The sequence below is a fragment of the Cherax quadricarinatus genome, chromosome 54 (assembly GCF_038502225.1).
Source record: "Cherax quadricarinatus isolate ZL_2023a chromosome 54, ASM3850222v1, whole genome shotgun sequence".
Lineage (NCBI taxonomy): Eukaryota > Metazoa > Arthropoda > Malacostraca > Decapoda > Parastacidae > Cherax > Cherax quadricarinatus.
The window spans coordinates 14,896,332-14,909,619 of record NC_091345.1 but is presented as its reverse complement, the minus strand read 5'-3'; the positions used below and the strand labels follow the sequence as shown (position 1 = coordinate 14,909,619).

The following is a 13,288-nucleotide window of genomic DNA, read 5'->3' as shown; positions in this document are numbered from 1 at the left end:
CAGCGACACTTTCCTGCTTGACTTTCTCCAAAAACTCTCCCGGAGTTCCCAAATACCTTGAATTTTACAAAAATCTAAAAGGGTACCGGGTTTTTCCCCATTTCCAAGTCAAACGTTTAACAAATACTATCATTTTTGGAAATTCAAGAAACAGATTTAAAAAGTTTTCAGTTTTTTTAAAAAAAAAGGCAATCGGCTTTTGCATCCCCCCGTTGTTTTTGGGGGTTAAAATTTTATATATAATGGGTAGATGTAGGGGAAACCCTTTAATGGAAAGGGATCACCCAGGAAAAAAATACCTCAGGGTAGGCTCCCGGGGGTTTGAATTTTTCCTCCCCCATATTTTATTCTTTGGGAAATTTTATTAATAGACAGAATACATTTACAGAAAACACAAACATGAATATATCAATATATCAAAGATTATGAATCTTCTCCAGCTTCTCCGAAACCGGACGCGAGCCAAGTATGCAGCAAGCACTTCCTCTCTGGATGGCCACGCTGAGGTGCTGGAACAGGAAAGTGGCTGCCCTTGGGTCCCTGGTGGTGTCGATGAGTCTGGAACCCAATTCTTAAAGGAAACGTGTGGCATTTTTTTCCCATGATCCCAAGGTCTCTGATCCCACTGGGATCAGGAAGAGAGAGAGACAGAGAGAGAAGAGATCAGATCTGGAACAGATGCAGAGATCGTTTACGATCCGCATAGAGCCAGTACAACATTTAAATTACTGGGAACGCTTAAAGTCGTAAATATTTACACACTGGAGCGGAGTACAAAGAGATACATGATAATATATACCTGGAAAATACTTGAGAGCCTTGTCGTAAATCTGCACACTGCCATAACATACTGAAATGAGATATGGGAGGAAGTGCAAAATAAACCCCATGACAAGCAGAGTCGAAGTGTGCATAATAAAGGAACACTATCATCGTCCGTTGCCTTAGACTGTTCAACATCTTACTGTAAGATTTCGGAAACACTGCTGTAACAGGTGTAGAAGTCTTCAAGAGGAAACTGGACAAATATCTTCACCAGGTGCAAGATCAACCAGGCTGTGATGGATATGTGGGTGAGCGGGCCACCAACAGCAACAGCCTAGTTGACCAGGCAAGCACAAGACGAGCCTGGCCCAAGGCAGAGCAACTATAGTTTTGATAAACAAGTTGAGTATAAATTAATTGTTGCAGTAATTCCTCTTACTTTCCTGTCCCTTCTCTCCATCCGCCACCTTCCCTTCCCTCGGCTCCCTCCCCTACCTTACCGTTCTTAGCCCTGCATTCCCTCTGCCTCTATTTCTTTCTTTTCGTCCCCCCTTAAAGGCCTCTTTCCTGCCTCCTCATCCCCTGTGTTCTTCATTACTCCACCCTCCCTTTTCTGTGGCCCTCCATTCCTCCCCTCTTCCTTACGCCTCTCCTCCCTCCCTCCGCCCATCCTTCGGTCTCTCCTGCCTCCCCTGTCCGTTAATCCCTCCCGTCCCATCCCTCCCTACCAATCCTATTGTGAAGGTTTTACTTTCGTTTTAGCCATCCATCCAACTTGCAGCAGATTTTCCAGGTTTATTTCAAAATTTTATATATGGAAGCCTACTCGACTAGTGCGTCCCACGGGGGTTCTGACCACTTCTTATTTTTACATTATTGTCAACTCTTTTGAGCTTATAAGAGGAGAGAAAATAAAGTAGTCTTACTGGTCCCTGGTAGGCAGGTCTAACTCACACCCTGCAGAGGGTATACACAAAAATTAAAGGACAGTTTCCGGATTAACTGATGAAGGCTCAAGGCCTCCACCACTCCATCAGCTGAATGACCCTTACGATTTTTCTACTTCACATAAAGTAAATAAATGTCTGAATCTGAGTATCTTTGCCTTGTATACACATATACACATGTTAGCTTGATTATTATTATTATTATTATTATTATTATTATTATTATTATTATTATTATTATTATTATTATTACTGTATTCATAGCGCTAAATGTGAATCCACGTGTCGACTAAATGATAATTTGTTTGTAAACTGAGTGAAAGTAGAACGAACGAGAGTAAACCGGACTGATACATGGGTGGTAATTGTTATTTTAAGTTGAACCTGAATATTATAGACCGGTAAAACCTTTGGTGAATTAATAGTCCCTGGTGGAAGTTACCTGGAGTCACTTCCGAAAGTCATCGCCACCACGACCAGATCCAAGACCAGCACGAAACGTCTTAAAAATAAAATGTCATAAACATATATTGTGTCATATTAACATACGTGTCAGTATATTCTACCATTAATATATACAGTATACCTTTTGCAGTGCCTTATTTTTCTCACGCTCTTCGGAGAGCGTAAGTAGTCAGTAGGACTACCTCAGTGCTCCTCTGTTCTTGTGTTTTGTGTAGCAAGACATCACATCTTTGCATATTATTAATTACTATTCTTAATAGTCGTTTCCAGTGAATTATTATATTTATGTTGAGTGGTAAACTCGTGTGGATCTTTGAGCACAAGGAGTGAAGGCTCCATTCTCCGTCTGCTAATCGCGAGGATGTTTGGTGGAACTGCTACGTTGTATCTGTAAGTTGGCACTTGGCACTTTGACACGTATGCACTGGTCAAGACATTAATTATGGAAATACTTCGCCGCGAGTGACTTTTTTTAGTCAGGGCTGAAGAAGCAACTCACGGCGTTTCCTTATTTTACGTCTTGATCAATGCACATACTTTGTCTTTTACGTACATCGCAAGGACGTGCTACTCTCGCAGTCACCCAACCAATAATTTATTGTCTATGATAAACACACAATAGTAAGTGCGAACCTTACTCATACAACTTTTCGCCTGCACAACAGGTTTTTTTTTTTAATCTATTCTTGAAAGCACCTCCTGCGTCAGCTGACGAAACGTTGTCTCAATAGTTTCCAGTAACTGCTGTGCAGCTTTGTCTGTCGTCTACAACCTATTGGTACTCCTATACCATCTAATGAATAATTTATTCATTTATTAATCTCATTCTTTTGAGGTTTTTGGGCATGTGGTGCACTAGATTTCTTCGTGTTAAGTTTCGTATTTATTTGTATATCGCTGGGCGGGATAAGAATGTCGGGTGTTGACGTGGAAGAATACATGCAAGAATACCTTTTAAAGTATTTCCCCTACAAGGGTGCATTGATACCGATGAAACGTTCTTGATCTAAAGTCATGACTAGTGGCATACTTGTTAACTGTTCCAGCCACGGTAGTGTAACTTTCATTATTCATAATTTTCAGCCTTTTTTTTTTTTTGCCATAGAGTAGCATTAGGAGAGAACTGATTTCTCGAGGTTGTGTTGACCGCCTCGATGTTTCATAGGTACTATTAACCCTTGGTCCATATTTATCATTGTTGCTAAGTTTCTACAGAATCTCTGAAGGAAGCAATGAGAATTAAGAAGTATGGGTAAATTAGTCTCATAGGGAGATAGTAAGGATAGTGACGTGTGTGTGTGTGTGTGTGTGTGTGTGTGTGTGTGTGTGTGTGTGTGTGTGTGTGTGTGTGTGTGTGTGTGTGTGTGTGTGTATCCTTGGTTTCCTCAGCACTCGCTCCCCCGTTCCCATTCGTGGTAGGCCATGGCATAGAACACATTCTCAGCGTGGTTCCTTGTACTCATTCTTCTCTCTTACTGCTGCAGCCCTATTGAGGATTCGTCCGACGGCTATTAATTATCGCAAGATATTTCAGGCTATAGTTATTATGTGTACGTCATTGAATTTAGAAAGCAAAGTTATGATTTAGAATTTAGATATGGAGCCAGATATCTTGAGCTATATGGCAACCATGTCGCCGTCGAAGGCTGGGGTCGCTCGTGGCTGTTGCCATATTAACAGCAAAAATGTAATTTCGAGAACTGTCTTTCAACAAATTTCTTAGTTTTATTTTAAGTGATACAATGATATCATGTGTTAATCGAAAAGAAAAAAATATATCCGAAATAACAAAGGAACAGTCACACCGAGTGTGAAAATGTACCAACTGGCAACTGTTTGCTGCTCAGCCTCCAGCGAGTCATTTCGAGTCTAGGTTTGCAGTTCACACGTGACGGTGCTGGGGGGTGGACGTTACACTACTGCACTCTCCCACCACAAGGCTCTCTGCACCAGTTGGATGTACACCAAGCTTGAAAATATTTTGCAAGTGTGGTGTTTATTGTTTCTTGTAGAGCTTCATAAATAGAATCAAATAACATACTGTGCACAGAACGGTAATATCACTTAAATTCTACGAAGCATTGATAGAATTTCGACCCCATGGTGTGTTATGGCTTGTATTGAATTTCACTGTGACCCGCGTTGAAGGTTAGTGCACTGGGTGAATAACGTCTGTTGGAAACAGTGAAACGGGTTCCTCATTACAAGAATTTATGAATGAGTTCCATCGACGTGCGGCAGTCTTTGTGGATTACACAAGTAACGGCAGCTTATTGGAGTTTACATATACTATCTTGTGCTACCAGTAGTCATGGAGGTCAGTAAAAGTTGTTTCAGATATGATTGAAATGACAGCCAAAGGTCCCCCAGGAGCATAAAGTAAGCTGCTCCACCATTAAGTGCATTGTGAAAGCTTTGTTGAAGTGCAGCAAAGTTGCAGCTTGAGAGGAAAGGAAAGCTTGTTTATAAAATAAAAGTCCAGGAAAAGCTCTCGTTAAGGCAAACTCTTGCCTTCACCCTTTGGAAATTGAGTGCGCCCACGGGTGTGCAGTTGAGTGCATGAGTGCGTCACCCATCGTAGAGGAAATAGATATTAGTGGTTCGGGAGCTTATATCTCGTCCAAGATCGTGGAGTCGAGCTTGAGAAAGTTGCTTGGGCGCGCGTCTGGCCGCACACCGCCCGGCCGCGGCGACCTGGCCTCTACCAACACGGCAGACACACGCAAGGTCAGTACTCCCGCCACGGTCACCAAAGGTCACTCCATAGTCTCACTCAAGCGCTCGCGATAGTTCCTGAAAGTCTTTACAAGCATATTTTGTTTTTCATTGTTTATAAATCTGTCACACACGCAAGGTCGGTACACCCTGCCGCGGTCACTAAAGGTCACTTCTTACTCGCTCTTCATTGCTCCTGTATATCTGCAAACTTATCCAGTTTTATCACATTTAAACGCATCACACACGCAAGGTTACTACCCCTTAGGATCACCATAAGTCAATGCTTAGCAGTGTCATTGGCTGTCTTTAGTTGTGGTCACCAAGTTAGTTTAAATGCATCATACATGCAAGGTCATTACTTAGCGAGGGTCACCAGAGGTCACTATAACAGCTGCACTCAGCATCTCTCGAGCTTGTACATGGTATTATATACAGGTGTGCATATCTCGATGTATAGTTCAATTCCAAGTTGAATGTTCTTGATGTTGGTGTACAGATGGAATCCAGCCTTGACTTACGTGCAGTCGAAAGGCTTCAAAACTAACTCAAATTCTCTTGGTAGTTCCTGATTCTTAGACATTGAAAGCTTAGATAGTTTGTTCTGCTGTATCGTTTAAATCCATCAGAGTAGGGATATGCAAAACATATCAACCTACCCTAACTAATGTTGTAAGCCAACCTAAGCCTTAATCGCACAAGGTAATTTGTTCCCACAAATATATAAAGAAGACTTCCAGTATATGGGGGACTTTTATTAAGACTTTAATCACCAGGACTTTCTATCTGGTCTTGGACCTGTCTAGTATCTGTTACTAGGAAGCCAAGTGCAGTTTTCCACAATTCTTATATTGTATATTTGGAGTAGAAGTACCAGGTATATCAATACCTATAGACTGTGAGAAAAAACACGTGCAACACGTTTCCCAGTGTCCTTAGTGAATTAATAACCTTGAACTCTCCTCACTTTTCTTTATTTATTGGCATGCATATTATATATATATATATATATATATATATATATATATATATATATATATATATAATATATATACACACACACACACACACACACACACACACACACACACACACACACACACACACACACACACACACACACACACACACACACACACACACACGCACACCGAGAGTTTATTTTAATCTGGATTTTTGGAAAATGTTATTGATAATTTCTGGTGAATTTCATCTTTCAAGAAGCACATGTCTTCGACAAACTTTAAATCTGTCAAAGTAACTTGGCAAATATGGCGAAGCGTGGACTGATATGCGGTATGCATGTGATAAACCGTGAACTGGTGTTGTAGGGGTGAGTTGTAGGGTTAGCTGGGGTGTACAAGGTCAGTAAGCAGGGGTCAAGGATTGGGTCAGCACGTCCACCTCAGTGTTGCAGCAGCCGCACGCTCAAGCCATGGAGGTGTGTACCCGGTAACTTTGGTGTCTCCCGGTATTTAACGATTTGTTGCTTTAGACTTCGCTGCTGTAGACACTGCATATTGCGTTTTTTTTTTAATATGTATTTCAAAATACAAAAGCACAGTGGAAATGCTAGGGTTGGAGTTAGTCCGGCCTATGCCCTTCACTTTTTCTATGTTCCTGACTTTTTTTTTAATCGGGTTATGTTTGAGGTATATAAATGGAAAACAGGAATAAATATAGGGGATGTAAATAACGTGCTAAAGGTATCTAACCAAGATAGGACTCGCAGCAATGGTTTTAAGTTGGAAAAATGTAGGTTCAGAAAGAATTTTAGTACATGTACAGGTTTGGTAATAAAGAGTTGTGGACGAATGGAACAAACTCCCGAGTACCGTCATTGAAGCTGAAGCCTTGTGTAGTTTTAAAAACAGGTTAGACAAATACATGTGGGTGCGAGTTGGACCTGACTGGCTTGCGTAGTGGGTCTGATTCAGTGCTATATCGTTTTTGAGGGAATGTGCCATGCACCTGACTGGCTTTGGCCAATAGCTTGGGCCGGCGGGTGACTTGGACCTGCCTCGAATGTGCCAATAGGCCTGTTTCAGTGTTGTTTCTTATACTCTTATATAACCAAGCACAAGTATGGATATGCCTGGATGAGTGTGGGTGTGGTTAATATCACATGCATTAATGAATGAGTTTACTTTTGGGATGCACTTGTAAACCAGTATCTGAGGAGTTACAGAAACAAAGCTGAGACATTTTAAATTTTGAACTTTCCAGTAGAAGTGGGGGTAACATTTTCTCCAAACTCAATTTCATTGCAGCAAGAAATGAATAAAGCTTGGGGAATTGTGACAATCTTGACACGTGCTCTACAAATAGGTTAGGAAAATATATGGTTGTGTGAGCAAGAACTGCCTAGCATTGAACTTTTGAAGTGTTCATCTATTCTTAAGATTTCTTCTCTTAATAAAAGTCATTATGGCCGAATGAAAACCTTTAAGACTTTTCGCTTGAAGGCCAAGCTTTTTTATTTTGTCTTTTTTTATCAGCTTATCTGTTTTATGGTCTCATTCCCATTCCTTGTCTTGGTTACGAGAGCAGAGATTTATCTTGCAATTAGCAGATGAATGATCGACCCTCTACCACACTTTGCGCTCACTGATCCTCACTAGATTAGCATAAAATAATATAACATATATTCGGTATATTAGGTCAGGTTAGAGATCCTATAGGATACAGGATTTGTTTTTGAGCTGTGATTCGAGAAAGCCTTTAGTCTCATCTTCGACGAAAATGACGCACTCAGTCACTTGCAAATTACTGCAACATTTAACTTGTAACTAGTAATTTACTTTATAAATTGAAGTATAACCCTGTGTGTGTGTGTGTGTGTGTGTGTGTGTGTGTGTGTGTGTGTGTGTGTGTGTGTGTGTGTGTGTGTGTGTGTGTGTGTGTAAAATGTACATGTTTTACCATCAACATTTAGTTAATGATGCAGCATTTTTGGCAATCACAGTAATATTTGTTGTTTGTTGACTTAAGTTAACTTATAATGTTTCTAAATTATGTTATCTCTAATTGTAGTGTAACATCTTTATTTTTTACATTGAATCAGAATTTATTACTGTAAAAGCTCAACATTGGCAGCAGCATGAAATGCATGTAATCCCCATCCATTTATCTTTTTTTTCTTTCTTTTGCGCCATTTACGAATCCCGTAGCGAAAATACATTCTCTTGTTTTAAGTTAATGAAGTGGATCATCTGAGGATTCACCTCCGAAGAAAAATTTAAATAAATTTGTACGATTTTTTTTATATACTACTATTATTTTTTTTTAAATTTGGACCAGAATTAATCTAGCAGCAAAGCCTTGCTTAAAATTTACTTCAGATAGACAAATTTAATTAACCAAACCCATCTTTAAACAATGCATAACTATATTTCACTGATTAAAAATGTTAGCAATGGGAGCAAAATATGGCACTGTGACCAGGCGTCCAACTTCATTTGCTATCTGGGTTATCAGTCCGCCACATCATGAGAATGGGAGGCGGGATCCACTTCCCATAATTACTCATCTATGTAACTAGATTCTGCAAAAGCTCTGATGGCTACAAGGTAATGGAGTTTTTGATCATGATAGCAAAATATGCTCTTGTCTGCAAATTCAAAAGATCGCAGACCTTGAGGTGTTGAACAGTGACTAGAAATAAATATATACCGTGTGCATATACAATTTCTATGATTATCTGTAAAAATTTCTAGCTGCTTTTAAGTAACTATGAAGTAGTCATAAATTTTGTAGTAATGTACAATAGTTTACACTTGTTCTGGTGTTGCCAACACGGATACCTAAAAGCTGGTTAGGGCTTAGTAGAATTTTTCATGGTTCTGTATAGGTATAAATGAAGCGCTTGTTCAACGTTAGCTAACTTTATAATGGCTCTATCAGTCCAGTAGAAAAAAATAGGGAAATATACAGTAGCGTGGGGATCACTTGTGTATGCTGGGTGCACAAAATGGCTATTAACATAATTTGACGGCCCAAAAATCAGTTTAGCTAAAACTGTGCAAATTTTTTCGACTTCTAATTTCTAGACTACTGTTGGCTGGACAAATGACTGCAGATTCTAATAAACGGCGTTTATGTAAATCCTCTTCCTTGATGATAAGTTTGACATCATTTCACTTAATTAATTAGTCGTGGGTATTGCTGTTAATAACAAGCTTTATAAACATTATCAGTATGCCTATCGTACTGGTCCCAGGCCCGATTACCCTGTTGATTGCCGGGTCAAGCATTGCCAAAGCTGCAGCTTATTAAACGTGCAATGTTCTACCTAGTAAAAAAGCCAGACATATTAGGTATCACACCTAATACTGTAGTTGGAATAGTGGTAGCGTGTTCGGCTCACAGACGAACGGATCTGGGTTCACTTAAGGCGAATCGAGTAGCGTGGGCAAGTGTCATTACACTTGCTGCCCATGTTCACCTAGTAGTAAACAGGGATCTAGGTATTACACGACTGTTCTGTGTCTCATATTGGGAAAGAGAGCCAAAGAGCCATAAGAATAGAAGAGCACTACAGTAGCCCTACTAGCCCAGGCAAGTCCCAGTGGAAATAGTCACACTGCCTGGCTCTCTAAGGTGTCCTGGATTAACAATCAGAAGAAACAGTTTTATTAGACGAGATTCATATTTAAACATCGATTCCTTGCTTGTAACGCATTATCGTGTTTTATGAATAGGGGTGATAAGACCAGAGGTTTCACAGCAGCTGACCTACTGGCCCATGCGAGGCTAGTTGTATCTACATTTAATCGCTTTCACTCCTGCATCTGTCCAACCTATTTTTAAATCTTTCCAGAATATTTGCTTCATTGTCACTGCCAGTTTATTTTACTCACTTTCAGATGTGTTAGTCATTGTTTTATACAAGAAAACAATGACTACATATAAATGTGTATAACTTTAATCCACTGATGCAAGCTCTGTCTTGGTCTGAAGTTTTCTGCTGTTTATTAAATAACATCAGCGAAAAAACAGGGAAGTGATGAGTACACAGAGAAAATTCTTAAGTTTTAATTAAGGAACTTTGGACCACGACTCGACACCCTCCCTTCATGTATAAGGGGGATTATCAACAAGCCCCTAGCTGTTTTCAAGAGGGAACTCTACAGAGTCCTTGAAACACTTCCTAATCAGCCGGGTTGTGGTACATAAGTTGGACTACGGGCGTTGAACACTAATAGCTTGATCGATCAGGCTAGGAACCAGGAGGCCTGGTCTGGGACTGGGCCGCGGGGACATTGACCTTCGGAAGCGACTCCATGTAGGACCCTTCAGGAAGAGTATAGGGCAATGGTTGGGTATGGGTCAATAGACCTACTGCAATGCTCTGCTATTCTTATTTGTACCTTTCAGCAACCCCCTCATTTTAAAAAAGATTTCTACCCCCCTCCCCTCCACAAATGAGAAAAGATAAGTGCAGGTTATGTTGGAATGGATATTTTGCATTTATTTAAAAATAAGTGGAAGGAAACGGGTTGTCCTAGATAGAGCTATAAATACTATTCGTATGGATATTACATATATGAATGAGATAAGGCTAGTATAATTAAATGAGAGGCAAAAACAGTTTTCGATTTAGAGAAATTTTGTTATGTTTGGTGGGAATTAAATTATTATCCTCTTACAACAAATTTCTAAAACACTTGTACTTAACGTGTAGGTTACTTGTGTCGCGTCTGGAGTTCATCACCCCCACGTCCCTGTCCCAGTGTTACAAGGGCGATAAAATGTGAAATATTTTCAACGAGAAATATCCCAGTTTATACATTATTCCTCATATTTTACCTGTGAAACAGTAAATTAGACAGAGCTGTTACGAACTTGAGTGAACATGACCGAAAAGGGCAAAGCATATCGTCGTGGCCACCATTCAAATGGAATATTTTCCCGACTATTGCACATCATCGCCACACCCGACTTCCATCTTCCTCCTACATATTATTCTCTCGAGTATCACAGTTGTGTTGTACAGGTGAAACGTTGTCTTTAATAAAGTTACCTAAAACTGTACTTGTCCTTTCTGCTCACAGTTTGTTGGTATTCATATCCGGTATCATTAATTGTCGTACTTCTGTGGTAGTTCATCTGATATATTTTTTTTTTCCTGCAGGGAATATTGAAGTTGAATGTGTGTCTAGGCATTATTTCTTGTGTAGGGTACAATAGGCTACCTAGTTAAACACTTGCATGATTATTCATAATGTAAAACTGCAGTGTCTCGTTATTTAGTTGGGATAATTATCGGGCAGTTGCTTCGAACACAATTGAGAGTATTTTTTTTATTAAATTTCTTGATGAACTCAGTTTTTTTTTTTAACCATTATGTATTACTCCCACTTGATCCTGGGGACTATTTAAGGGTGTATGTCAGGGTGATAACGTGGATTGCGTGTGGCCAGTAGTAACAGCCAGGTTGATCAGGTCCTGATCCACCGGGAGGACCGGGCAGCGGGGGCGTTGACCCTCTGGAGCAACCTCTACGTAGGTAAGTAATCTATGTCGAGAAGGATCACATTATTTAATGTTTGGCAGGGAATGGTGGGGACTTAGTGTGTGGGGGTGGCAGAGCATGATTGATTATCTTAAGAAGTATGTTAGTGGCAGGGTGTGGTGAAGACTGTATATAGAAGTGTGAGTAGAAGAGTATAGACTCCGATATAGAGGAATATATGGTATACGAGTGTCAGGAGGGACTATATTTAGAATTGTGTGAGTGGCAGGGTGTGGTGACTATTTACAGGTGTGAGTGACAGGGGCATGGTGGTGACCTGTGTAGGGACTATATTTAGAGGTGTTAGTAGCAGGGTGTGGTGGTGACCTGTGGTGGGGACTATTATTAGAGGTGTGTGAGGGCAGGCAGGGTGCCGCGTGACGGGAGCATACACGTAAACACAAGCTTGCTGGGGTTGCGCGCGCACACTTACCTGTTGCCCCGCCCTCATATTGCTCTCACCTGTCTTATCAACCCATGCGTCTTTCAGCTCAATTGTTGACAGTTTCCTTATCAACACATACCTTTTGATTCCTATTTTTTAAGTGTATCTTTTATATATATATATATATATATATATATATATATATATATATATATATATATATATATATATATATATATAATATATATATTATATTTTTTTTATTTTTATTATCACACTGGCCCTGCCTTGGTGGGAATCGGCCAGTGTGATAATAAAAATAATATATATATATATATATATATATATATATATATATATATATATATATATATATATATATATATATATATATATATATATATATACATACATGCAGAAGCACTACAAGAACCCAACTTTTAATTAATATTCGTTAAATACTTATATCTTGGTGGTACACTTATAACACTGATTAACATAACTAATGGAACATTGCAGTAGGCCTAGTGTCTTGCAGGTCCTCCCCACACCCACCCACTGTCACTCATTCATTTATCTAACTTATTTGCTAAACTTCCTCGAATGTTACTTCAATGTCACTACCTGACAATATGTTCCACTCATCCACAGCTCTGTTGCCAAGCCAGTGCTTGTTTATGACCTTCCTTTATCTAAATTTAACATTAAGACTTGATTAAACTCCCAGCGAGTAAAACGTAGGCTAAATAAAATATTCAGACATTGCAGTTGTCTCCATTTACTTAAATTGCATTTAACCAAATAGTTACCATTATGTTTTGAGCACCTTTTTATAACGCCCCCACCCCTTATTTATTCATATTTTCTATTTGTTCACATTAATTTCCATCTGTACCTCGTATCTGTACCTCACAAATACTGTAATTTCACTACAAATGTACTTTGTGCCCTTCACTGTGCTAGTATCAGTGCTATTCACAGCAGTTGATCGTATATTGTATGAACAAAGGTTGTTTTTATTAAGCACTCCCCACCCTCCACATAACCCCCCATTTTTTTCCGGTCGACTTCTGCCCACTTCCGGGCCCTGGGTGTTTCTGGTTGGGGTCCGGGAGGAAGTCTGCTACACCCGCTACCTGATGCCACCGACTCCTTAGAATTAACATTCATTTAATAAAGGATTTACGTACGTCAGTCCTTTTTTTTTACCATGTAAGCAACGGACACTATCATACATTAGTTACTTTGGGTTAGTTTAAGTTAATGTAGATTATCTTTAAGTTGCATGCAAAGTAGGATATTGGTATCGAGGGATACACTGCTGTTGCATAATTCCTTGGAAACTATATGTAGTGTGAGGACGGGCCTGTGATGCTGCCAAACATCCTGTGGATGGCAGAGTGGAGGAAGAAGTTGAAGACGTACGATTGAGAGAGAATAAGAGGAAGTTATCAACAGTGAAGAATATTGCGGCTTATAATACCTTCATTTGCGTTT

At 39.7% G+C, this 13,288-nt stretch overlaps 1 protein-coding gene across 2 annotated transcripts in view; it reads left to right on the top strand.

The window, feature by feature from the left end:
* The first annotated feature begins 4,053 nt into the window (after window positions 1-4,053).
* LOC128699172 (speckle-type POZ protein-like) overlaps window positions 4,054-13,288 on the top strand; it is a 117,196-nt gene continuing 107,961 nt past the window's right edge. Inside the window, exon 1 of one of the 2 annotated variants that reach the window (XM_053791731.2) lies at window positions 4,054-4,904. In XM_053791731.2, the coding sequence (XP_053647706.2) occupies window positions 4,737-4,904 (168 nt within the window). In that variant the 5' untranslated portion in view covers window positions 4,054-4,736. Of the gene's footprint in view, window positions 4,905-6,188; window positions 6,334-13,288 lie in introns of those variants that run through there. The other variant, XM_070096654.1, reaches the window with a different exon arrangement.